The 27,064-nt window shown below is 40.0% G+C and overlaps 1 protein-coding gene across 1 annotated transcript in view; it reads left to right on the top strand.

Annotated features, from left to right (window-relative positions):
* FAM13C (family with sequence similarity 13 member C) overlaps positions 1-27,064 on the top strand; it is a 227,882-nt gene that overhangs the window by 49,388 nt on the left and 151,430 nt on the right. Inside the window, exon 6 of the mRNA XM_074958796.1 lies at positions 14,810-14,853. Coding sequence (XP_074814897.1) covers positions 14,810-14,853 — 44 coding nt within the window. The remainder of the gene's footprint in view (positions 1-14,809; positions 14,854-27,064) is intronic.

Below are 27,064 nucleotides of genomic sequence, written 5' to 3'. Positions count from 1 at the left end.
CAATTAAAAACCAAGTAATATAGTAATGCAGTCAGAACATCTTTCTCATGTTCTATTTGTCATTTTCTAGAGTGACAATAACCACTTGCAACATGCTATTTTTAAAATAAAATTTTGACTTAATTCTACAATCAGCGCAATCACCTAAAATTCATTAATTAGTTCAGTCAAAATTCTTCAGAAAAGTTTAGAAGGAAGCTATAAAATATGAAACATGACACATAATAAAAAGGGTTTGCTGATGCCAACATGTCATGCTTATGAACAAACCGTCTTGACACATTATTCTGGATTATATTTTCAGGTCATGTTTTGAAAGCCTCAGGAAGGGGAAGGGCAAGAGAGAGGAAAATTTATGTAATCACCAGACATTTTTTATGCTCTTTAAATGTCTTGTTTAATTTAAGGAACCTCATCTAATCTTGCTTGTGTCACTTAAAAGCCCTTTTCAAACAACCTGCCATTATGACAACCATTTTTAAACACTTACTGACTCACTATAGAAAAGTACATCAACACAAAACTTTCTTCTTATCATAGAGGTTTGTTTTTAACCACCTGGAGATAAAGCAATATTATCGTGGTGAAATCTTATTAATGCACCAGTAATAAATTTGTCGTCTTCCGCTACATCCTCCACTTTGTCAAAATAAACTAGGTTGCATATCACTAGATCTGCATTTAAAAAAAAAAACAAACAAAAAACTACCACACCTCTTCAGCCAATCAGTGAATTAATACTGTTTATAAGTAACTCAGGAGGATATTCTCATGCAGTCCTAATATAAACTCTCCGGGGCTATTCCAAAAACCATTCAAGTCAATTTGAGTCTTTCCACCAACTTCAATAGTCTCTGCATCATGCCCTCTACAGGTAACCACCACTTACCTACTTTATTCTGTCTGAATATTTACAATTTGTGGGTCTCTGAAACTTATACCCAGTAGAGTTGTTTTTGCTCTTCTTTAAAAACAGTAAATGGGAAAGAGAGGTGTATCTCTATGCATGCTATGACAACAATGAAACTGCTACCATGTACTATACTGTTTGCCCCAACGTATCTGTGTCTTGCAAGTGGACTTACTATATTATACATCTGGTCAGCATTTGGCCCATATTTGTGTCTATGTATTAGTCTCCTCTGAAACATGTTTCGACTATGTGCTTTGATTTGGCTGTCCAATCCAGAATGGGCTTCCTAATAATTTATTTCCTCACAGGTGGGCTAGCATGTAAACAATGTTATGTGAGCCATAATCGCTGTAGCCATTCTAGTGTAGACTAGCCGTAAGTTTCAGCATTTGGTTAGGTTTTTTGCTCACTCTACAGAATGCAAACAGTCATTCAGAAAGTCCTCAATATCATATTGAGCATGACAAATCTCTACTTGGTCATATTTAAAAAGATTTATTTGAAAAAATGCTCTGCTATGTAAAAATGAGCATTATTTTGTTTGGTTTCCAGTTTTAAAATGCCTAATGGTTAGGGCTGTGGCTCTGTCACAGTGAAGAAAATGTCCCAGTTACTATGACTTCTGTTTGTCCATGACTTCCACACAGGAAGGTGTAGCCGTCGGTGGGTTGCTGGCCTAGTGCAGAGGGGAGGCTCTGGAGGGTGACTGTCAAAGAGTGAGCTCCCACTGCAGCAACAGCTCCTGTCCCCCACAGGGCTCAGCCTGGCTTCCCACTTCAGGTGGTGTGAGCTGGTGCACAGGGTCGTAGTCCCACACAGGTTTCATGGATTCCAAGGCCAAAGTTTAGCAAGTGGCACTGCAACCATTTGTACCAGGTCACAAATCCATGACTCAAATTTGTCCCACTACTGCCCCGCTCCAAGCGCCTGTCATGATGATGGTGTGGCTGGGCCAGACCAGAATGGTGCTATGCTCCTGGGTGCCAGGTAACAGTGCCAGAGTGGGGAGCCATGACCCAGCCCCATGGAACACAGGAGCTGCTGCTGCACAGGGTGAATGTGGGTCAGGCTTGTGCTCTGGCCAGCCCCTCCCCTGAGGTGTCACCTCTTCCATGTGCTGGGATTAGGGTCACAGTGCCAGGCAGAGGGTGCTACTGAAGGTGACTGGTGCCCCCTCAGTGGGGCGAGGAGGTGATGGTGGTGGCAGTGTTGAAGGAGAAGGACATGGGGCTGCTAGGATTTTAAAGAGATTTTGTTGAATTTCATTTGTCAGGGCATTTTTTAATCAAAAAATTAAAGGCACAGTGAATTTAGTACAAGTCAAGGGTTTAGTGACTGCTTCATAAGTTTTGATTTAAAAAAAAAATGCCATGTCAAATCTGCAGCCCTACTCTGAGGGTCAGTGTCTGCCCTATTTCTGTCTGGAGAAACACACATGAAGTGACAGCACTTTGTTTGCAGGCTTGGGCTGTATCCGTAGGGGCTCCGAATGAAGGCCATACCTACCTGTTTGTGGATGTTGAGGGCTGAACATCTGTTTAAATACAGTTGCCAGAATTCTCAATGAAGATTAAAAAAATTGCACTGCAGCTGTACAGCACACACCATCCCACTGTTGTTTAGCTGCACTATAGAATGTGGAGCAGCCCCTGTGCTTAGACTCCCCTGCTCCATCTTCTTGGGTGAATGGGGGTTGTCTTCCTCTAGCTAAGGCTGAGGGGCCTGCTCCAAAGTTGGAATCCCCATGTGGATCCTGGGGAAATCTACATGGCTGCACTGGAATTTTGGTACTAGAGAGATTTTCCCTGGCTGCAGCTGCCCCTGGGCAAAGAGTGAGGAGGAAGGAGTGGGACTGCACTGATAAGAGAATACAGCCTGTGCCTATATTGTTTTTCTGACCCTTAGTCACACTTAATGGGGCTGGTATGGGAACTCCTGGTGAGAGACAGAGGTGCAGCAGTGACTTTATGCCATACACTCACATTCTCTGCCCTAAAGGGCATGGCTAGGGTGCCTCTCTGCTAGGGCTATTCCTGCAGGCTCAAAATGGCTCTTTGGAGTTGTATGTTAGAGCAGTCTCAGAGCTGTTTTAACTTCTACTGGGGTTAAACTGGCTCCAGACTGCCACACAATGCGGGATCCCTAAGAAGCTATGAATTATTTATTTGTATTCCAATAGCACCTAAGAGTCCTAGTCATGCGCTGGGATCCCATTGTGCTAGGTGCTATACCAATACAGAACAAAAAGATGGTCCCTGCTCCAAAAACCATACGATTTAGGTATAAGACCAGAGACAACAGTTAGATACAGACAAATGAGGGGCAGAGGGGAGAGTACAAGGCAACGCCCCAGGAACCAGAACTTGGCATTTTTCCAAGATGCAATGGAATTCTGTTTTTGTGGCAGAATTCACCATTTTGTTGCAACAAAGCACCTGGCATGGTTTTCCTTCTCCCTGCCTCACCAACCAGGACCTCTCTTTGGGTGTTTCTTGTTCTTCAGCTTTCGCTACCAGGGGAACTGATTGGATCACCTGCATATACACCATGTCTATTACCAATAAAGGGGCAGAGAGCCAGTGATATTTCTTTTCTAAGGCTATCAGTCTGCCCAGAGGAAACCCAATAACTCTTCTTTGTTGTACCCACTCTGATACTTCTTTAAAGAAATTTATGTTCAACCCTAGACTCTTTTTTTGGGAGTTGGAAAGATGATCCACAGAATAGTCAACATTAATATGCTTTTTAGAGGAACCAGACCTAATGTAGTTCTTATTGTCCCATTTTAAATATTTACTCCTACTTCTTTCCAGTGGCCATTAACTGAAGGGTTTGACCCATGCTCTAACTAGGAAAGTAATTTTACACATCCTTAGCAGGGTACAGCGGAAATGAGCATAGACTCTCTCTATTAATATCTATCCTTACACAAACAAAATGTATTTTCAGTTCTTCAGCTAATGAAGCACTGTGGGAACTAGGCAGGGAAGGGCTTGGGAATAACTCTACAAGGAAGAAATCCAAATGTTTGTTGGCAAAAGCTGCATAATGCAATAAGTTTGCTTGGTAAGAGCCAATAATAACAAGGACCTGGACAGCTTAAATAAAAAGAGGCACTGAAATTTTACATGCTGCCTGGATACAGAGAAATCCCAAAGATCATTTCAAAGAACGCTTAATTTTTGTTTTATTGCAGTCAAAATACTTGGGGGGAGAGAGGAGGAGAAGAGGAACTAGAATCCCAAATGGACTGTGGGAAAACTCTTGTATTTCTCTTAGTTTAGTTCCAAATTTTCAATAAGAAATCTATCCTTTTCTTGCTACATCAGACTGCAGTAATAATAATAATAATAATTAATAAAGCATGTGTTGGCTCAAAGTCAGCAAGAATCAGTGTCTTAGCATTTATCACTATCAAACTTTAATAAAAGTTGCCATAGAAGCAGCTGAGTATGTTATAAATTGAGACTGCAATCAAACTTAATGTGCATCACCATTATAAGGATTTCAAAGGAATACATTCATTAAGGAGCACTAATTACTTTTACAATATATGTTAGAATTTTTTGTGCTCAAGGCAAGAGTTTTACAGGATTAAATGTGCTCGTCTGGGTAGAATATGGACATTTAAACTGTTATATAATAGACGTGTTGCAACTTGTGGACTTCTAGTACATACTAAAAGCAACTGCATACAAACAGTGTTGCCAGGTCCATGAAGGCAATGAACAATTTTTTTTGGAGAAACTACCAAAAGGGAAAAAAAGGCAATATAGTGACTTAGCGCATTCTCCTTTTAAAAAAGGACCTTTTAGTTCTGATCTGTAGATTGGTTTCAGAGTAGCAGCCGTGTTAGTCTGTATTCGCAAAAAGAAAAGGAGTACTTGTGGCACCTTAGAGACTAACCAATTTATTTGAGCATAAGCATAAGCTTTCGTGAGCTACAGCTCACTTCATCTTTTTTCATGGTCTGTGTGTATATAAATCTCCTCACTGTATTTTCCACTTTATGCATCCGATGAAGTGAGCTGTAGCTCACGAAAGCTTATGCTCAAATAAATTGGTTAGTCTCTAAGGTGCCACAAGTACTCCTTGATCCATAGATCAACGCTTTTCACTTACTTGTGACCTCTTATTAATCAGTCCCGTCTCAAGCCTTACAGTATCAGTCCTTATGGAGTCATAAGGTGATCTTGAGTATACTGGTGAAAATCCATGGGGCAGTGGAGCTATGGCAATTTACATCAGCTGAGTATTTGCTCCATGGAGTTACTCTAAATTTATACTGGTACAAGGGAGCTCAGAATCTGGCCCAAGATTTGTAAGTGAATTAGATCTATTAGAATTGTGACTGTCTTGTGTAAGACTAAGAACACTCAAACTATTCCTGAAGACCTTGCCATATATAAAACTGTCATTGGGCTACTTGAATACTATTAGATCCTAATATTTCTGCCTACTTAATGGAAACAAAGATGGGGAAAAAATGAAGACACTTAATGTCATTGATGGTGCCAATGGAAAGATACCTATGTGCTTCAGATCAGCTCCCAAAAGAGGAATTGGAGGAAATTCGGGCTTAGGACTTGCAATGCATTATATACGCTGAACACCTTGATGGAGGAGAAACATAACTAGTGCGCCTTGTCTTTTGAATGTTAAATTAAAACTAGCATTGATGCCATCTGGCACTGTTGCTTTAACTCAGGAGGTGCCACTTAAATAGGCTTCTTCAATTTTTTTTAATGTTGTCTGGGCCAGAACAAACATTTTAAGCATAACAGGGATTCAGCATGAGTCATGTTTGTACATATGATTGATTCATCTGTCTACATCCAAAGCTGAAACAGGAGAGTTTGCTTTGGGAATGATTTTTGTTTCTAGACCATAAAACACTTATTTAAGGTTACATTCTAGAACTATGTTCAGCCTTAAAGTACTCTATATTGCTACAAATTAACTAAGGAAGTCCAGGAATTCATGCAGTTTGCCAGTAGACAGTAGAGCTCTTTGCCTGTAATCTTTTTTCTTTCGTTAGTTGCTTTTCTCTGACGATTATCTTCCACTCTCTCCTTCTTTGTATTTTATTAAGTAACAGGCTGAGCTACACATTTCAAACTCTAAGAATATATGTGACCAAGTTACCTTTGCACCAAGTACTAAGTACAGCCTTATTTCTCTTGGATTGCTCTTTCCAAGAACCAATTCATAATATGTTCTGATAATATAATAATATATGTTAATAAGGAGCAAAGAAGTTGCTAGTACATGCATTAGCCTACCCAATTAGACTTGAAATAAGTCTAGATAGCTAGCTGGGCTTTTCTATTCAATACACTTTACAACAGTTAATGCTCGTCAAAGTCAATTTGTTAAGGCTGTCATATTAATGCAACAATTAAATATATCAACCTTCATACCTGGAAGATAAAAGTGAAGAAAATTATATCATATGTGGCATTAGGAAAAATGATTCATTTTTGGTTGCTGAGTCCAAAAATAAATCAATAATGCTGTCATGAGTTGGTTTTGCTGGGTCCAAACATAATGTGTATCATATTTTGTTAACTGGCCACTTTGGAAACATTTTTGTGGTATTGGAACAGTGCATAAAAACCTGAAATACCCACAAAGGTAGAAAAGAAATATGAATACAAATAAAATTAGTTTAGTTAAGAAAATAATCAAATGAAGAAACAGTTATCTTACTATTTCATGGTGATGTGTGCTATGTTGAGTGACATAAAATAACAAATTAATATCCTAAGAAGGAACAACTGTGATAAAGTCCTTAATTAAAATCATTCAGATAAATTTAATCAGAACACATCTTTAATGTAGCATTACACCTTTTCCTACACAATACCAGGTGGGACTGATTGTCTTTCTTCTCCCCTCCCAAGTGTCTGGCAAAAAATAGTAACAACTAGATCAGTATATGACTCTAATTTTCTCTTATCTGATCTTCAGTAGTGTGTGCTTCAAGGGTGCATATAAATATGGATCAGGTCTTTCACTCTTTTCCCTACTGTATTAAAAGAGGAAGTGCTCTCATTGTCTGATACTGGTGACATTAGCTAGTTTTTTAAAATCTGTGATGGTTTCTGCAAAATTTGAAATTGGTTTTGTTTGTCTGCCAGGAACAGTGTCGCACTGAGACCCTATTTCCCTTCCATTTTCTTAAGCAAACTGATCAAATAACTTGGTTACTTCAGAAATCTGTTTTGTCCTTTGATTTAACGATATTCACTCATAATTAGTTGAACACCACACCCGGTGCTCCTGAGAGTAAATATCAGATTCTCTGGACTGTGCACAATTTGATACTTGACACTAGTACATAATGAGGAAGTAAATATGTGCAAGCACGCATGGACACACACACACACGCGCAATCAGTGGCAGGTACAGTAACGTGGTGATCAGAAAATCCACTAAATTAAAATAATTTCACATGAAAGGAGAAACTTCTTTAGTATTTCTTGGCACAGTTGCAGAACGTTGGCAGGCTTTTATGCCTTTCTGGTAATTTAAGGAGGGGAAAGTTATATATTGACAATATTGACAGTTGAGTCACTGAAGCACGTCTAGGTCTGGTTCCTGCTGAGGTGACTATGCAGGAATAACATTTAAGCCTGCAGTCCTGAAATGTAATGAAGTAGAAATTCCTGATAGTTTAAATACAATAGGCTAGCACTAATGTAGAACCTTGACCTGAATGTGACTTCAGAGTTACTGTGCCTTTTCTATTAATTTGTATGAGAGATGGGTATACAGTATACCAGTACACACATTCATGGTATAATTCCTTCACAGTAGATCCTGCTGCTGGCTGGAAAAGTAGCTACTGAGCAACACACACAATATTGGTTTCTTACACAATGTTACACCTGCCATGTGGTATATTGATGAGTTCACATGGCAAGTCTTCTGAAGTCAAATGCAATTATAACATAATTGGAATTACAAAATGTGATTATACTGACAAGTCTATTTTAAAACAAACAAGCAACCTTGTTAAATGGAGTCAATATTCATCAGATGTAGCACTAGTTTGTATTTAAAAAAAAAAAAAAAAAAGCTAAACCAAAGCATTTCCGTAAAAAACCAAACACTTTAGAAAGCATCTACATTCATAGTTAAGGTACCACTTTGGAAACTATGGAAAATGCAGTTAATATCACCCAAGCAACTTTAACTGTGCCTTCAGATCTCCATGGTGAAAGCAATCAGAGATGGAAACAGCCTTATCCATCCATTACACTAGTTCTTCTCTTCCATGACTAGCAAAAGTTCAACTCTTTTTACTAGTTGAACCGTGTGGTACTTGTGCAGACTCCAAGCTTTTTATGGTAATACACAGCCTGTGGAAAGATATAAGTTTACAAATTCCTGATAAGACAGCCAGGTCTACTGTTCACAAAGATTCCATGTGCTACTAATTATGCAAGTGTCATAAGGTATAGAGTTAATGTATCGGGGGAGATTCTTATGGCACAAAAGGGGGTTAGGCACTCAATTTATGACTTTCCATTAGGTTTTGATGCCAAACTCCCTTAGCCCTTTTGAAAAATCTCGTTCCCTATATACGTACAAACCTTCTAAGGGGCAATCATGACGAGATTTATATGGAAAAAATAGAGCTCACTTCGGAGACAGTATTGGAGTAATGTACCTATGAAAGCATTAATTTGCTTTCCCACAGTTTCAAATGCTTTGTTTTGTTTTAAAGTTGATGAATTTCTGTGCTTTCATGAAGATTTTTTTTCCATTTAAATATTCTTAGGGTTTTCTTTTGCTTTTTTCAAAAGAGGTTGCTGGCATATATGAAAAATTAATTCCAATTTAAAGGGTTGTGTTGGTTTCTTTTGGCGGGTGAGGGGGGTTTGGCCTGGGAACTTTTTTGTTTTTCAAAAATAGTTTACGAATTTCTCAGTAACAGAAGAGCTGGCAGACATAAATAACACAGGGACTCTGGTGGATCTCAGAACTGATAGCTGTGCAGGGATGGAATGTATTCCAATCCAGACTGCTTCCTCTCCTTGCACTCTCCCAACCATTCTTCCCAAACCTATGTAGTTTTCCTAGTTCTTCCAGACAGGAGTCCCTTGTCTCCAAAGTGATTCCTTGTCTGTCACTTCTCACCATAGCTATCCTCACCTATTCCAAGCAGATTTCATACAATTTTGTTGGTTACAGGCATACCAAGCAGTGTATGATACATGTTCTTAATTTTTTTCTTTAAATTGTGCTTGTTTTGGTATTTATGCAAAGACCTGTTACTATCTAGCTTCTTGCTGTCACCCCCCGCCCCCCTGCCAAAAAGTCAGTTATACTCCACTAGTGTAGCACAGCAAGATCAATTCTTGATTTTATAGGTGAAGCATTATGAGAAAACTTCTGAAAGGTAGGTAACAAGAAGAGTTTGAACTCCCATATCTTCAAAATACCTTGTGTAATTTGTTTGAAACTTACCAGAAAAATTCTATCCTGAGAAAGCGTCTGTTGTTTGAAGTTTCAAGTAGATGGGTCTGATTTTGGGTGGATTGAAAGTTGGTTTTAAGACGAAATTAGCTTCAACCTTAGCTTAAAAAGAGCCTAGCACCTCTCAACAGTATGGACTTCATGATAATGTTGCATATTTGAAATTTGCCTCAGCACAATTCTGTGGAGAACTAGGGATCATATTGTTGTTATGATGATACAATCTGAGTTTTCTGTACAAATCTCTGAAGTTACAATGAAATGAGATCCATGTATGTTATCTCAAGGTCTAAAAAGTATTTTTTTTTTCTGTTTGCGGGAGTGGGGAAGGAGCAAGATGGAAGGAAAATTTTACACAAAGCCAAAGTATATTTTAAAATACATCCCCCAAAAAAGGGAATTTAGAATTAAAACAGCCCCATTTAATTAGGTCATTACAACAAAGCTTGTTTTGAGGTTCATAACAGTGTTATCTTGCTTATGTGCAGCAACAGTGAGGCAAACTGTGCTCACAGATTTAGCTCAGTTTCAAGTTCTCTCTCACTTGGCACAATGCTGTGATTCAATTTTCACACATTGGATGGGTACTTTTTTTTAATTTAAAAACAGTTTCCATTAATTAAAAAAAATCATAGATTTTTTTTCAGGTTTTTTTTTTAAAGCTTACTTTTACAAACTTTTGGCCAAATTCAAACTGACAGTATCTCACTAAATTTCTTATGAACTTAGACATTTTATGACTTGGCAAGGTGGCATTGTATTATGAGAAGTTCAGAAAGGCTGCCCGCATCAAGTCTCATTTAAATCAGAAGGGAAAAGATGGCAAAAGCAAAAATACTTTGCGAGTAACAATTTGTAGTAAACTTTGACAACTTCAGTGATACTTAAATATCTTTTTCTAATCCCAGTATTTAATTGTGGTGGTAGATGCTAAACATCTATCTTTGAACGTTTGGTTATTTTTTATAAATTCATGTTTTTTCAGGATTGTAATTATAATGCCACCCTCTTCTTCTCAGTCAAACCAATATAGACCTCTGCTTAAACTCTCTCAAACTCCACTTGTTTAATAACAAGTAATCCCAACAGCTAACGGGTACTCCTGAATTCTAATGTCACTAATTTATAATGCAAGTAGAGCATTGGCAAAAGATTTTACACATTTTAGTGATGCATGACTTTCTTCTACATCGAAATAATGCATCACAAGAAAACTGAGTGATGAACTAGAGATATTTGCCATGGGTGACTTAGTCTGAGGTCATATAACCACAAGACTGCACTGACTATTAAATACCATATTAGATATAGTGATGAAATATTTTAAAGAGATCTCTAAAGGTACCCATCCATAAAAGATGCTTATGAGCATTATATAATTATATTCATAAAATGAAATCTTAATAAGAGTTTGCATTGATTGTCATCAACTACCTCCCATGGAAAATGCCTGCTGTTTTTGCAATACGAATCTAAATATTTGAATTTTGTCTCGAACTCTGAATATGAATATAAATTCTGGTTATTTTCAGTTCAGCAGTTTAGTAAATAAAGTGATGTGTTTGTGGATGACTGAATGTCTGGAGAGTAGTTGAACCAAGTGATAATTGCTAGTTAACAAAAAGAATACAAAGTACTGATTCAAAACATTGTGGAGAAGGTGGTGGGTAAACAAGGTGTGTATCTTTAGAGTGTGTTACAACTTCTCTAAAGATTCCCACTCCTGCAGGTAAATTCATTAGTGTATATGATGGCTCTTGCTGGTGCAGATCCTGGCAGAGTGCACCAGTGGTGAAAAGTCCCCCAGTTGCGACTCTTGGAATACTGGGATGGGGCTGAAGAGGGCCAGCACAACCATAAAAGGTGAGAGGTACTTGCTGGGGAGGGGATAAAGCTAAGGCAACTAAGGGAGGTTGCTAATTCAGCACATCTCCACTGTAAGCTCCAAGGAGGCTCATAAGGAAACCTTAAACTGGGGGTGAACCTTACCTTACAGACCCTGCTATTATCTGATCATTTACCTCAGATTTAGTCTTCTTGAAGTCCACACTGAAAGAAAATAAAACTCTTCTGGATCTTTTAATACCCTTTCCCCACAAGTGGGCAGACTTAGGTTTGTGCTGGTGGAGCAATCGCTCTAGTTGTGCTTGACACCTCCATATGTAAATAAAATTTCAATAAATACCTGTCCTCAAGGGCAGATTTACCCTGTATTCCTGTGCTTGACAACACCAAACTTCATACACTGGCCCAGTTTCCTTCCAGTCTTCTTGGAACATCAGGATTCCTTCTCTGTTTGAAGGACTCCGAACACACTGTATTAATATACCATGTTCCAGCCAGAATCCACTCTATCACACAGGGATTTTCGAAAGATCCTAGAGGCTTTACTCATTCATTAGAAATGTTAGCTACAAAAAGGGCAGAAGGTTTATCTTGTGCTATTCAATACTAATAAAATAATAGTAATGACTGAAAGTAGCCCTTAGTTTTGCATTCTTACTTACAACACACTGATTGCATTGAATATAGCTGAAGACTTGTCTTCAGCATATACGATTCTCAAATCTAATACTAAGCTGATCGCAAAACTATATGGATGCAAAGGGATTTTCCAGTTGGTTTCATGAACCGCATCCCTGATGGTTAACAGTCAATGCAAGAGGTTAAAAAAGCCTCTGAGCCGAAGCCTAGTTTGAAATGGGCCTGATAATGCAACTCTTTGGAAAAAATATTGTTGGACACAGAATATCATTTACTTTCCAAACAGATTTTAATCTGCAGTTAGTTCCAGTAAAAGAATGTGATATCTGTTATCTTGGCTTCAGAGAACCCATTTTTAAATTCTTGGAAGCAATCACTAATTGGCACAATTTCTTGCAACAGTTGCCAAGATCCTTGGAGAATCACCACTTTTACTTAGAGAAACCCATGTGAAATAGTAGAACAATTCAGTGTACTCACGTTGCTATGAAGTAAATGTTGAAATTGTCTGTTCTAATGATATATTGTTTATATACCTGTTCTATTCCTACAGCAGAAACACAGTGTATTAATACATATTTCCAGTGTGGTCTGATTCCAGGAAGAATCTGACAAATAACTGTTCCAGTTCAAGAAAGTACTTATAACATAAGTCCATTTTGTTAATCATGTGCTGAAGTGCTTTCCTTAATAGGAATGCTTTCCTGAATCAGGAGCAAAAAAGGTTTTGGTGAAGAAGCTGCCTGTGAAGCATCAGACTACGAAGGGGGCAAAGGCAGCTATTAAGATCTTTTGAGGGTATAATAGAAGTTGACGTCCTGCTTAGCAACATCATCTGATGTTCCATTTTTGGTCTAACCCTTGATAGCAGTTTGATTTTCATTGTTTTGGGCTTTTTTTTTGGTCTCTGAGTTTAGCTGGGTCTTGTGGGTTTTCTTCCCTGGGATTAATGTGAAGAAAAGGAGCGGAAGTGTATGAACATAGTTTCATTTTGGCTGAAGGTTTGTTGGCTGTTACAGCTTGCATTCTCCAGCTCTGAAAAGTAGCAAATAGTAAGGTGTGAGGCTGAAATTTAAACAAGACAAATTGACAACTTCCTGTTTACGGTCAGAGGAATCTTTACTGTAGTTTTCTTATTGATGGACCGTGGCTGTGCCTTTAAGAAAGAAAGGGGAGGGAGGAAAGAAAATATGTAGTGCTGTAAACTTTCATTTCAAAGCTGAACATAACCAGTGCTCTAAAGCATTGAACTAAATGCTGTATTGACTACTGGACTCCTTATCTTCCTCTTTATCTGGGCATTATTAATATAACAATATAAATGAATGAAAATTGGATAGGCTTGTGCAATGTGTGAAATTCCTCTTAGCATATTGCCTGGTGCGTATAAATCTAGGTCTTGATTCAGCAAAGCACTTACGTACGTGCCAGTCCAATTTAGCAAAGCACTTAAATGTGTTTAATTTTAAGAAACATGCTTCTTAAATTCTTAAAGATCAACATGTGCTTAAGTGCTTTGCTCAATTGAAACCTAAAGTAGAGATTTTCCAAATCAAAAATAAATTGTGTAAGATTGATTGACAGAGATTAGGATCAATTATATTGGGATCAGTCTCTTTTATACATATATGATTAAGTTCTTCCTGTCTTGTCTCTGCCTCACTAATAATGAGAAAGTTATGTTACAGATTCTGTGACCATAGAAAAAATTATTGGAAAGAAATTGTCTGTATGTCCAAGTTATAAAATGGTAAATTGTTTTGATTTCCTAACCTCCTTGTTGTTCACCTCACCAGGGATGGGACCCCGGACCACCACCAAGATTTGCAGGATACAGTTCCAGCAATAGAGATATGGCCAAACCAGAACCGTTTATCCAATTTTCTGCCTTGCCCCTGAAAGTTGGTGGTTCAGGTGACACAAAATCTGAGTCCAAACTATACCTGCCTTTGGTTATATGAAACCAAAACTCTACTAAAGATGTTTACAAAACAAAAACCTAGCCTAGCTATCTTAAATGGCAGAACAGTCCAGCTAGTTTAGAGACTGCCATTGCATTGTCTTGCTTATCTACCGTTGTTCATTGGCCTTTCTCACAGATGCTTCCCTCATTCCTCTAAGAGTTTTTACATAAATTCAAAGCAACACCTCCAGTTTCTTACCAAGGTTACCAGTTATAGGACAATCACATCTATTACCATTGAGAACACAAGCCTAATTCATGCAGGCTTTTACAGATTCCATGACCCTCTGAACAGAAGAGATAAATGTATGTTATAGATGGGACTGATTTACCAAGTTTGAATCTAGATTCAAGCTTTCCCTATAGTTCAGGGCGATTGGATACAGGATTTTGGCTCAGTCCACTAAAGGGCTAAAAGCCTGTCACAAATGCTGGATCTGGACTAAACTTTCAATATTGAGGGAAGTTCAGAACCAGAGTTTTAGTCTGAGCCATCTCTAATTTACTTAATACTAAAATGTAGACTAATAGAAAAAAAACTCTGATTTTTCTAATAAATAGGGCTCCATTCTATATTATTACTTCAATATAGATTCTATACAAATGCACTCTAATTTTCTGAGCAATTTTCTTGCACTTCTATTATTGTTGAGTTAATGTATTACTGTTCCATATGTAGAAATAATGCCATTAATAATAATTTGGTAGAGTTATTAAAATATACTTTCCAAACCATTTCTATTAAAATGTTGTAAATGCGTTTTCTGTTCCCTCAGAAGGAATGTGAACTAAGAAAAGGATAAGGTGCAATCTTAGCTATTACAAGAAAATTACAAGCACTTGAATGAATAAGGAATGTTTATTAAATAATTACATTTTCTCCTAAAAATGGACAAGGTCTCAGGCAAGGTGGTCTCTGTCTGAAAGCGTATGGGTTCTGAATGTTCTGTTGTTTTTTTTTTCAGAAAAACAACCGAGAGGACGCAGAAAGAACCAGTTACAAGTTAAGGTAAGATGAAAACGCCAGTTATCTAAGTGTTGTTTCAATGGTTTTGGTACCATGCAATGGTGCATTGATTTGGGCCGGGGGATAAGCTGTTGGCAGCTGCTCTGTAACTAGGAAATTATTCTTAGTCAAGGGATTTACTGGTGATCGGCTCAGCATGAGTGTCCTAAAAATCAGGCTGTGAAGTCAGTTTCTCTGTCTCTGGCCTGGTGACTATTTATACATACAAAGTGGAACAACTGCAGTAGGAGAGACTGAGTGAAATATACCCAAGAATAGTGAATAGCCTGGTGGTTAGGGCACTCGCCTGGGGTTTGGGTGTGACATGCCACAGTATGCAATCTGGACTGTTGGATTGTTGTGCCCCCTTAATTCTCCATTCTGGTGTGCACTAGGGTCTGCTTTGCTGTGTGAGCAGCCAGTCACCCCCAGCCTCTAGCTTGCAAGTTACCCCCAGCCTCTAGCTTGCAAGTTACCCCCCAGACATATACCATATACCAGCCACTCTTGAATTACATATAGGGCAACCTCCACATCCCTGGTCTCAGCCTTGCATCCCAGAAATTACTTGTGAGGGCATTCTGCACCGAAAAATTAAAAATTCTCCACTAAAAAAATTAAAAATTCTGTGCACAATATTTTAAAATTCTGCAAAATTCTGGAAATTTTATTTGTCAAATAAATGTGGAGGTTCCAGCATGGCATTGGGCAGCACAGGCCACTGGCTGCACAGAGGTAGAAGATCACTGTGCAGTTCTCTTCCCCCACACTGGGACATGGACTCAGCGATGAGGCTGCACCCAACTCTGATACAGCGCAACACCCCAGGGCCCTGCCCCTCCATGCCAGATGCACCAGGTGTGAGCAGGCAGGCTCAGCAAGGCAGGATCCAAGTGGGGGGGGGCAGGTGTGGGTTGAGAGGGTTCTGTGTGGGGCAATCTGCATGTGGGCAGCTCAGTGGGGGATCTGAGTGTTGAGGGAGGAGGAATCTGGATGCACAGGGGTTTGTTGGGGAGTGGTTCTGGGTGCAACAGTAATGAGACTCTGCAGGGGGTCCAGGTGAAGGTGATTGGGGCTCAGCAGAGGGAGAGCTGGGTGTGTGGGGGATAGAGCTAGGCAGGGGGGTCTGGGTGTGGGGAGCTCGGGGAGTGGGGGTCCAGATGCTGGGGTAGTGGGGCTCAGTGGGCTGGGGATCCAGGTACAGCTGGTTGTGACTTGGTAGGGTGGGTATCTGGGTGTGGGTGGCTCATTGGGGTAGTCCAGATGCAGGGGTAGTGGGGCTCGTGGGGGGGGGTCTTGGTGTAGGGGTGTGAGGCTCAGTGGGAGGGTCTGGATATGAGGGGGTCTGGATGTATGGGGTTGGACGGATTCAGGAGCAGCTCCCTGTAATGTGATCCCTCCACCTGCAGCTGAGGAGTGATGGGTGCTGGATGCACAGGGTGAGGGGGAGTTTGCAGAGCTTCCTACAGCCGGGGAAGAAATCTAGGGGTGGGTCTGACACGGCCTGGGATGCTGTGCAGGGGAAGAGGAAGTCCCATCCTCCCCAGCCCAGCCAGACTAGCAGCTGAGCCTGGCACAGGGTAGGAGTCACCAGCCAGGTCTTCCCCAGCCCCTCAGTGATTTACCTCTCTGCCAGCTGCCCTGGGCACCCAAAACATACTGCTGGGGAGGGTCGCATGACTGCTCTTGTGGCTTCCCTTTGCTTCCACATCAGAAAATCATTTTTCTGCGGGAAAGCAAAGAAATCTGCGGGGCACATAAATTCTGCACATTTGCAGTGACGCAGAATCCCCCCAGGAGTAAGAAATGTACCATCTTGTACTGTTCAGTTACTTACTCATAAGTAACTGAAGCTCATAAGGTTCATCAGTTTGACAAAGAAATTGATCGTATACCAGTTCTGGTTAGCCTGAGTAGATTCCCCAAACACTTTAGCCAGAAACACACTGGTTTAAATTAAATATTAAAAGCAGAAGGATTTCTCTCACCCCAAACTTCACAGCAGTTCTTTCTAGCTGGAGCACCTAGTTAGGACCAACCCCTCCCATAGTGTCAATGGAGTTTCTTTGTCTCCCCAGTGATCTGGCTTCCTTGTGTAGAGATGGAGGAGGAGAGGCAGGAGAAGTGATGTGTCTGCCCCTCATTTATACTTTTCTACAGGTGGTAGAAAAATCCATGCTGCGTCATGGAGTTAGGCAGCCCCCATGGCCTACGTGAGCTTCCCATTGTCCTTCACATGAACGGAAAATTCTTGCTCATACCTTTTGTCCATTTGAGGCTTGGCGTGTAAGGCCTCTGTGTTTACAATTTCTTTGCCCTCTCTGAGGGGCTAGTCTGTGGACATTTCCCAGACTCACAGTATATTTCAGTGACAAACATATAGCAGACTCTCATAACTCCATATATAATGATTGATAATACACACATTTTGACAGAACAAGGATGCACAACAGATTATGACTTTCCAAATGATACCCCAGAAGGTATACTTTGTACAAAACATGTCATAATCATATCACAGTGGTGATTATGAAGGTTTTAGGTGCTATGTTGAGATAAGTGTATCACAGTGGGAAACCTGGAATCAAGTCCCTATTCCAAATTAAGCCCTGCTCTGCCTGAATGTGGGTGGCCAAATCCAGGGGAAGTGCCCTAATCACCAGCTATTAGCTATTCTGGAGTCTGTGGTGGGTGTCTCTTGTTTTTTATGACAAATATTGAAAGGTCTCAGCATCATCCTGAAGTGGTATGGGGAAAATATTTGAAAAATTTTGGGAAGAGAAATGCTTTTACGACAAATATACTGAGTGATGATTTAGCCACTGAAAAATTATTGTAAATGTTGCTTCCATTTTTGTTTAAAAATCCATTAAAGCACTATAATGGATGCCAAACTTATTATCCTCTATAATGAAAAACAATGGAAGATCTTGTGTGGTTTGGGGGCTTCAGATTATTTCCCAGAGTGCTTTGGGAAACCTGACATGCTAAAGTATTCCTCTTAATATGCTGCTGCTTGCTATGCCAAATATACAGCACATTAATAAACTACATTAGTTTGGAAATGGATTTGAGTGAACTAAGAATAATATGAAGTCTTAGAAAAAGCAATTAAAGAGAGGACAAACCAGCATCTCTCAAAAGCTATGGAAATGCTAATGGAGCAATGAGCAGATACAAAATATCATTTGGTAGACAATAGGAGAAAAAATTCAAAGGATATTACCTCCAATTACAGAGCATAGCGCCGCATGTATTTAATCTTTAAATTGGTTTTGATCATTTTTATGGAGATAAATAAATCTTTGTTCATTGAGACCATATCTTCTAACTAATGTTTTTGTAGCCTAAATGTGTGGACTGTGTTTAATAGGAGACCATGGGAGTGTTCTTCTAAGGTTCTCCTTTAGCTCAGGGATATCCTCGCTTTCATCTCTCCCTGCCCATCCAAAGATTCAATGGGACTTTTCCATGTCTCAGACACAAACACAGCTGCTGATTTGAGAGGTACATTGGTGCTGCAAACTCATACCATTTCATATCAGTCAGTCAGGCCTGTGTAAGAATGTACATGTGGCTGGAACAATCTAGACAGTTCCAGATTTGTAGTGTTGAGTTCTACCCAAGGGTGGGAACCTACAGAGTCAATTCTTGATGAGGCATCTATAGATCAATTTTGAGAGGCCAACATTGAGTATGCCTGTTTATATTATTAGCAATCCTAAGTTACATGCTTAATAATTATTAATGATTTAACAGGTTGTTAGGTTTCAGAGTAGCAGCCGTGTTAGTCTGTATTCGCAAAAAGAAAAGGAGTACTTGTGGCACCTTAGAGACTAACAAATTTATTTGAGCATAAGCTTTCGTGAGTGCATCCGATGAAGTGAGCTGTAGCTCATGAAAGCTTATGCTCAAATAAATTTGTTAGTCTCTAAGGTGCCACAAGTACTCCTGTTCTTTTAACAGGTTGTGATACAGTAAGAGCTGGCCTGAACATTTTCCCCTCTTGAGAACAAAACTAGAACTATGGAAGCTTAAAAAAGGAAACAAAAACAGAAAACCCCCACAGAGGCATCACATTAGTGGTGTCCACACATACTCCAGTTGAAATCTTTCTCAGGAGCCACCTTGTGGCCAACTCCTTGAAGATGACACAGTTGATAAGTACCAGTGGATCTTAGTAATCTTTCCAGTGGGCAACAGTGAATAACAATGTCAAATGTAACAGCACCCTAAAGCTGTCCCACAAGTTACTCCTGATGGTACACCATCAGGTTGTAAAATCACAGCTGATCTTAAAGAAAAGGGGTGTATCATGAGACTAATTCCATTGTACAGATAGCAGGGAAGATCCAGGGTGCACTTTAAACTGTAAAATACAGGACCCATGTGAAAGGACTACTGGGTCTGGTTGACACCTATCTGCTGCACTGGAGATGAGGGGTCAGCTATCCATCTGGCACTTGGTGGGACCCACTACTCCAGGGGCGAAGCTGGCTATCTATCATACCAACTGCTTCACAGAAGAGACCTGTCACGTAAAAGTAAACTCTCAAGGAGTGAATTGTGTGGCAAGGGAAAGTTTTGTGGTATGCATCATTAATATTGACAACAAGGGGGAAGGAACATAAACCAAAACAGGGAAAGATTAGGTTAAAGGATTTTTTATATAAGTATTAAAGTCAGCAGGGCCTAATGCAATTCAACCTAGCTAACTGAAGCAATCTCGGAAAGGTGAACAATTATTTTTGAGAACTCAAGGAAGATGGCTGAGGTCTCGGAGGACTGCAGAAGGGAAATCATAATATGTATCTTTAAAAAGTGGAACAAAGAGGACCCGGGGAATTACAGACCAGTCATCCTAACTTCAATATCTGGAGAAATAGTGGAACAAATTATTGAGCAGTCAGTTTGTAAGCACCTAGAGGATAATAGGATTATAAGAAATAGCCAGCATGAATTTGTCAAGAACAAATCGTGCCAAACCAACCTAATTTTCTTCTTTGATGGGCCTAGTGGATGGGGGGAAGCAGTAGACGTGATCTATCTTGATTTCAATAAGACATATCTAGTGGGATTCCATGGGGTCAGTCCTAGATCTCGTGCTATTCAATATTTCCATTACTGATTTGAATAATGTAGTGGAGAGTTTGCTTATAAAATCTGCAGATGACACCAAGCTGGTAGGGTTTGCAAGGACCAGATTAGGTCTCAAAATGACTTTGACAAACTAGAGAACTGTGAACAAGATGAAATTCAATAAAGACAAGTGAAAATTATTTCACGTAAGAAAGAAAAATTAAATAAACTATAAAATGGGAAATAACTGGCTAGGTAGATAGTACTTCTGACAGGATCTGCGGGTTACAGTGGATCACAAATTGAATGAGTCAACAATGTGATGCAGCTGCAAAAACGGCTAATATTATTTTGAACTGTATTAAAAGGAGTTTCATATGTAATATATGGAAAGTAATTGTCCCACTCTACTCTGCACTGGTAATCAAATGTGTTGCGGACACACAATTAAGTATTCTTAAAAATAATTATTTTAGTTAATGTCTAATCTTTTGATAAATACTGTGATACCCTGGCACCCCAATATTCAGCACTGTCATGTAATTAGGATATGTTTTGTACAAAGTATGTCTTGTGAGGTATCATTCTAAAGGTCTTGATCTGCTAGACATTAATATCTCATTGGATTGTATGTGCTTCCATTGTACGTGAAGTTATGAAGTTGGCTGTGTATGTGCCACTGAAACATGTTATGAGGTTGAAAACACCCACAAGCAGCCTTTCCAGTACAACAGTAAAAAGGCCAAACAATGTTAATGGCTTACTGAGGAAACGCACGCAAGCACAAGGATTACCCCAGGAACTGTATACAATAGAAACCTCTCAGAGATAGCACTACACAATGGGAACTCTTTGACCCAGGTCACAGTAAAAGAGCTTTCCAGCAAGTGGGAAGAAGAAATAAAAGGGGGACAATGACATCATGTGGGGACCTCATTCTCCCTACAACAACACACCTGGAAACACTTGAGGAATAAAGACTGAACAGGGGGGAATTGATGGTCCCAAGCTAAAGGGATTTCTAGCCTGTGTATGAAAACCTGAGGAAACCCAAACTGAAAAGCCAAGGCAGTTCATGTTTTAAGAATCTGCCAGCCTGTTTATCACTCAAGGTGAGAAATTTGCTAATGCATATCCTACCTATCTAGTATGTTAAGCTCAGCTTGCGGTTTTGTTTATTTGCTAGGTAATCTGCTTTGATCTGTTTGCTATAACTTCTAATCACTTCAAATCTATCCTTTTGTAGTCAATAAACTTATTTTATGTTGTAATCTAAACCAGTGAGCTTTGACTGGAGTCCTTGGGGAAAACCTGTGGTTGGTTACCACAAGTGTGCATTGTTTTCTTCACATTGAGGGAGAGGCGGACCGGGTATTAAACCCATATACTGGCCAGATTTGACCAGGGCAGGATGGTTCTGCTCTGGGATCCCAGGCTGCGAAGCTGGTGGTTAGAGAGCCTACATGTAACTGCAGGGGGTGTGTCCCTATCTGTGTGAATGCTGGTGAAAGCTTGGAGGGCTTTGCAACTTGTCACAGCAGTACAGTGTAAGAGGGAGCCCAGGCTGGTGGATCAGAGGGCTCAGTGGTACCCCAGTTCCAGGTGGCACCCCAGGGGGAATCAGTAACAAATACAGCCATAAAAAAGAAATTACAATGGTAACCCCATTACGAAGATCAATTAATCACCTTGAAAGGGAAATACACCCGTTTCGGCTTCTGTGTTGTACAGCTGCCTCTGAGATTGATAATAGGGCTAATTATTGTTCACCTAGTTTCAGGACAGTGATACAATATAGCTATGTGTAACTTATTATATAATGCGTTCATGTAGTGTCTGGGACAGGTTCCACAGTGCAAACCCATTGAGAAGAAACACTGTATGAGAAAGGCATAGCTTTCTCTTTTATATTCCTGTTAGAATGCTGCCTCTTTTTTTTTTCTTTCAGTTGTTACCCTAGTGGTCTGCTCTGAAGACATAAAGTTGATGTATGTGGCTGGAAAATAAGATTAGCAAAATGATATTTTCATTTTTGTAAATCTGATGATGAGTCAGACTGCCAGTTAGACAGCTAATGATTTCTGTTATTTTAACGTTATATAGCAGGGAATGTTTTTCATTAAGCTAGTATAATGTAATGCCCTTTAAAAGTGCTTCCATATACCGATTAACTGATTTTCTGTTTTACTCCAATGTGACTTAACTTGACTGCCTGTACAAATGGCATCGATTTAGGAATCTGATTTACAAAAAAGTGTTTGATGTCTCCTAGCATGCCTCGTTGGACAACTTCAACTGCTTTAATTAAAATTGTATACTGAGGACAAATCAATCAAGTGGTGATGGTTGTTTTGTTGTTTGTTCTGGAGGGATGAAATATTCATGCACAAGTTCTATAGCACTTCTAGAAGTGGTGCAGTGTTTTCAGAAAGAATTCATAGTAGCAGTTTCATTTCATAGGCACTAGATTGTCAATTTTTACTTGCTTATACATAAATATGAGCTGATTGGATTAGCTGCGCTGTCAGTTAAATTCAAGGACATTTGGGGGAGTGTGCATGAAATAGTGCAACCAGTATTTTTTGGAATGGTGGTGAGGGGCAGGTGTAATGGTTGTAAAACAGCACAAAAATGGTGAATAAAGTAATTTGTGTTACTTCCTCTGCATCCACCATGCTTTCTGCACAGCCACCACTACTCCATGAATATGCTGTCCTAACTCTGACCATTTCCAGTACTCTACCAGGTTACAGCTCCAAAAAGTATCCAACAAACCTGCCTTTCTCATGGCATCTGGTGAACCAGACAACCGTTTCTCCACTCAAATCCTCAGATGGCACAAAGCACTTCTTGAGCATTGGCCTGCTAAACCCAGGGTTGTGAGTTCAATCCTTGAGGGGGCCACTTGGGGATCTGGGGCAAAAATTGGGGATTGGTCCCGCTTTGAGCAGGGGGTTGGACTAGATGATCTCCTGAGATTCCTTCCAACCTTGATATTCTGTGATTCTACCTATCACAGCTCATATTGAGAGGAACTGTCCAAGGAAATAGAAAGCAGACATAAGAAATCAAATTCCAGACATCTAACAACTATACATTGCACAAGGTCTAGGCACAGGCCGAAAGCAGTCAGTAAAAAGCAACACGAATTAAAGTTAATGATGATGAATGCAAAATCTGCCACTTACAAACAATACACAACCTTATGAGTAATGAGGCTAAATGACACCATGAGCCCTGTGCTACCCAACCTCATCCAACCAGAAATGGATATCCTGTCTGAGTTTGTGATGGGTCAAGAAGACAGACAGTGCTGCATTCATCTTTTCTGCAAACATCAAATCCAAGAGAGGTGCCTCAGGGAAGACAACTTTATTCAAATTAATTCATCTAGCAATAGAAACAAGCTAAAGCTAACAGATTTTTGTTATTATTTATGGACCTCCACAGATTAAAGGATTCGTAAGAGTTCACTGATATCTTGTCAGCAATGGTGGTGAAATACCCTAGACATATTGTCCTGGGAGAATTCAAAATGCATATCTACAAGGCTGCAGATGCAAACACCATAAAATGTATCTCCACACTTACATCCGTAGGACTTTCACAGGTCATTGCTGGTTCAGTCCACAAAGCCTGTCACAATCTGGACCTGATCTTCACAATCCAGCCACTGGTTTGGACAGACCATCGCTTCAGTGAGGCAGTGGTCAGAGATCATGTACTCCTAGGCAACAAGAAAGACCAATTACCCGATTTGACAAGACTCATGGAGGCCAAAAAAATTCCAAAGCCTGCTAAAGGACAACATCATTTCACCTACAGAATGAGGAGTTGAGGACCTGATAAATCATTGTGCTTGAATGCTAGCCTCCACCAGCAACATGGTGGGACCCAAATGGCCCCTTCCTCCCTATTTGCCCACACAGATCTCCTTGATTTTCTGATATCCTGCACCTGATGAAAAGAAAGGGGCAGAAACTTCAGCAGTGATGGTGGAAAAACAAAGGATGATACAGACAGGATGAAATATAACAAATTCCTCCAACCCTATGCCAAGGCCATATTACAGACCAAGAGAACATTCTCATCAGCCACAGTTGAAGCTTACAAATCACACCTCAAGAAGCTATCCAATCTTGAGTACCTACATCAAAACCAAGCATCAAGTGCTGCTAAGTACTATCATTTCTTTTCACAGAAAACATTCTAGAAGTCTTCTCAAACAGCATGAATCTACTCTGCCTGTACTCATCAACTAACCAACAGCCCACATACATTCCTGGAGTTCAGTATATTCACTCATCAGGAAGTTCTGGACATCCTAAAAGAATCATGACCTAAGATTTGTGAATATGACTCAGGTCTTGCTTGTTTTATGAAATAGAGTCCTAAACTCTTGACTGAAATAGCCAATGCGCCTCACTCAGAGAGAGAATCTTCCTTTACTCCTTCAAACACACAATAGTCCAACAACCAGCACTGAAGAAACCCATCTGGTTCTAGCCAGCTACCACCCAGAGTCAAACTTCCCATTCCAGAGCAAGCTCCTAGATAAGCTACCCAAAGGCTAACTACAAGCTCATCTAATTGAAGCTAGACTAGACACAGTCTAGATTCAGACTAGGACCTAGAACTGAAACCACCTTATTGGCACTGATGTATGATCTCCTCCTATCAATGGATAGAGTGCAGACCTCTAATCTCCCCCTTCTGGATCTCTTTGCAGCATTTGATGCTGTCAACTGTGAGAATGGATATAGCTGTCTTGCCTGAGAGGGGTCTAGGATAATGTGCTAAAATGGTTTGGGTTTTTCCTGAAGGATGCACCCAGTAAGTAATGATGTGAAACTGCACCTCCACACTAGACCCCTCACTTGTGGTGTCCCACAAGAATCCATTCTTTCTCTGGTCCTTCTCAACATCTACCTGCAACCACTAGGTGAACTGACCAAATGACACAGACTCAAGTGCCAGCAGTAGGCAAATGACACACAGCTCTACTTATCCTTCACCACATATGACCACACTATTACCACTAGGATGGCTTTGTGCTTAGAAAAGATCAGCTTGTGGATGAAGAACAGCTGGCTGAAGCTGAACCTGAGCAAGACAAAAGTGAGGCTGGTGAGCAGAGGAAAGCAGTTTGAAGAGTTTGCAGCCAAAGTGCAATCTCCTTTGTCCAAGGTTCACACCCACAATTGATCAGTTCAGTCTGTATTTTGGGAGTACTCTTGGATTCCTCACTAATGCTGAGCTGTAATATAGCAGAACCTATGACTAATGCTTTCTACCATATCCAGTCAGTCTGCCAAGATGGAATAGAGTCTCCTACCTATGATCTGCCCTCAATTATTCATGCCTTCATTGCCTCTAAGGCAGACTATATAAGGTGGTTTACTTGGGCATGAAGCCTTCAGCCCTTTAGAAAATCCAGCTAGTACAAAATGCTACAGCTCATCTGCTCAGCAACACAAACTGCCAAGAACCCATCAAACCTATTCTCTGCTCTCTATGCTGTCTTCCCATAAAATATCAAATCAACTTGGTCCTTATCTTCAAGGTACTTCATGGGCTGGGCCCAGTATATCTAAAAGATCATCTAAGGTTCTAGGATGAAAACCATGATTGACAACGCAGCTCCTCTAGAACAATAGAATTCTGTACAATATTGGTAAAGGTCATATGTGATGAAGACAGAAATTTCTTGGGGGGTTGGTCCAAGACTGTGGAACAAATGCCCACAGGAATTAAGGATCCTCACATACCTCACTACCTTCTGCTTCATGTGCAGGGCACATTTTTTTGATCTGACCTTCTGTAACGTGGAAACAGACATATTTCAAAAATACCACCCAAAAAACAAGCAACCAAAAAATCTGTACCAAAATACACTCTTCAATGCACACGTTTCTCCCCTTGGGGAGTGGATGAGAGACCAAACATGTAACAGATACCAGTCATGTTGCTTAATGCACTACTGGAAGGAGATTGGATACTATGGTGATGAGTACAGTATACAAAACTATATAGAATAGAATAGACATCTTTTTTCAAATTTTACCATCTTAATATGCCATACCAGCTCCTTGAAGATGATAGTGTTATGACTCATTGAAATGATAGTCTTACTGTAGGATGTAGTCAATCATGAACAAATAACAAAATACACTTTTGGTTTCCTTAATAAAAGTATTTATTTGATAATAGGTTTCTGAGGTTGATACTTGAAGTACAGATGGGTTTGAAGACATTCATTCTTGTGACCTAGTGTCATCAGTTGAGAGGCATTTGCTCTAGTAATTTGTGTTAAGAAAAAGTCAGCAACTAGTTTATGCAACTGGGTCAGCTACTGCCTGGAAAAAAGCACGTTTAACTAGCTGTTAAATATTTAGCAATGCAGGCCCTAATCTGCATTGAGAGAGAGAGAAAGCGAGAGAGTGTCTCATCTGGATACATTCTTTTTATTACACAAAACTCTTACACTGTAAGTTACCTCCATTTTTAAAAAGTTACAAAATTATAGCCTAAATGGAAAGCATTAAAACTAGGAGCCATAAACACTTTTTCCTTCAAAAGAAAACATTGAATACAAAATATCACCATTCCGTTTATTCTCATGACTGGCCCATATTCAAAAGAGAAATTAAGCTTCCATGTGGGTTAGTTTGAGCTAATTCACATACTATGAGTTGGCACTTTTTGCCACTCACCATTTTGGTTTTCTCTCCTGGGCCATCCTTTGCTGTTGAGCTCTCAGTTGCAGCCTTCTTGTACTGATGTTCACATCCCTGACTAATCAAGGCAACCTGTGATACACAACCCTGTCCATTACTGGGCCTGTCTGGGCGGGGAGATCTGGGGACTGTTAAAAGAACCTGGAGGAGACTGAATTAACTCTAAAAATTCTGCTGCATGGGTGGAGGGGAGAGAGTGCAGGGACTTCTGCTTCTAGAAAGGGATTTCCAGTTGCCTTGGCTGCCCAGGAAGGAGGTCCAGGTACTGCTGCTACCTGAAAGGGGTGTGGGTGGGGAAGGGCAATCGAATCTTCACTGCTACAAAGTGGTGGGCTAGGTGCTGTTGCTGCACAGGAGGCGGGTGTGGAAGTGGGTTTTGAGAAGACACTTTTGCTGCC

The sequence above is a fragment of the Natator depressus genome, chromosome 7, assembly GCF_965152275.1.
Source record: "Natator depressus isolate rNatDep1 chromosome 7, rNatDep2.hap1, whole genome shotgun sequence".
In the NCBI taxonomy this organism is placed as follows: domain Eukaryota; kingdom Metazoa; phylum Chordata; order Testudines; family Cheloniidae; genus Natator; species Natator depressus.
Note: the sequence above shows the minus strand (reverse complement) of the source record. Positions and strands in the feature narration are given on the sequence as shown.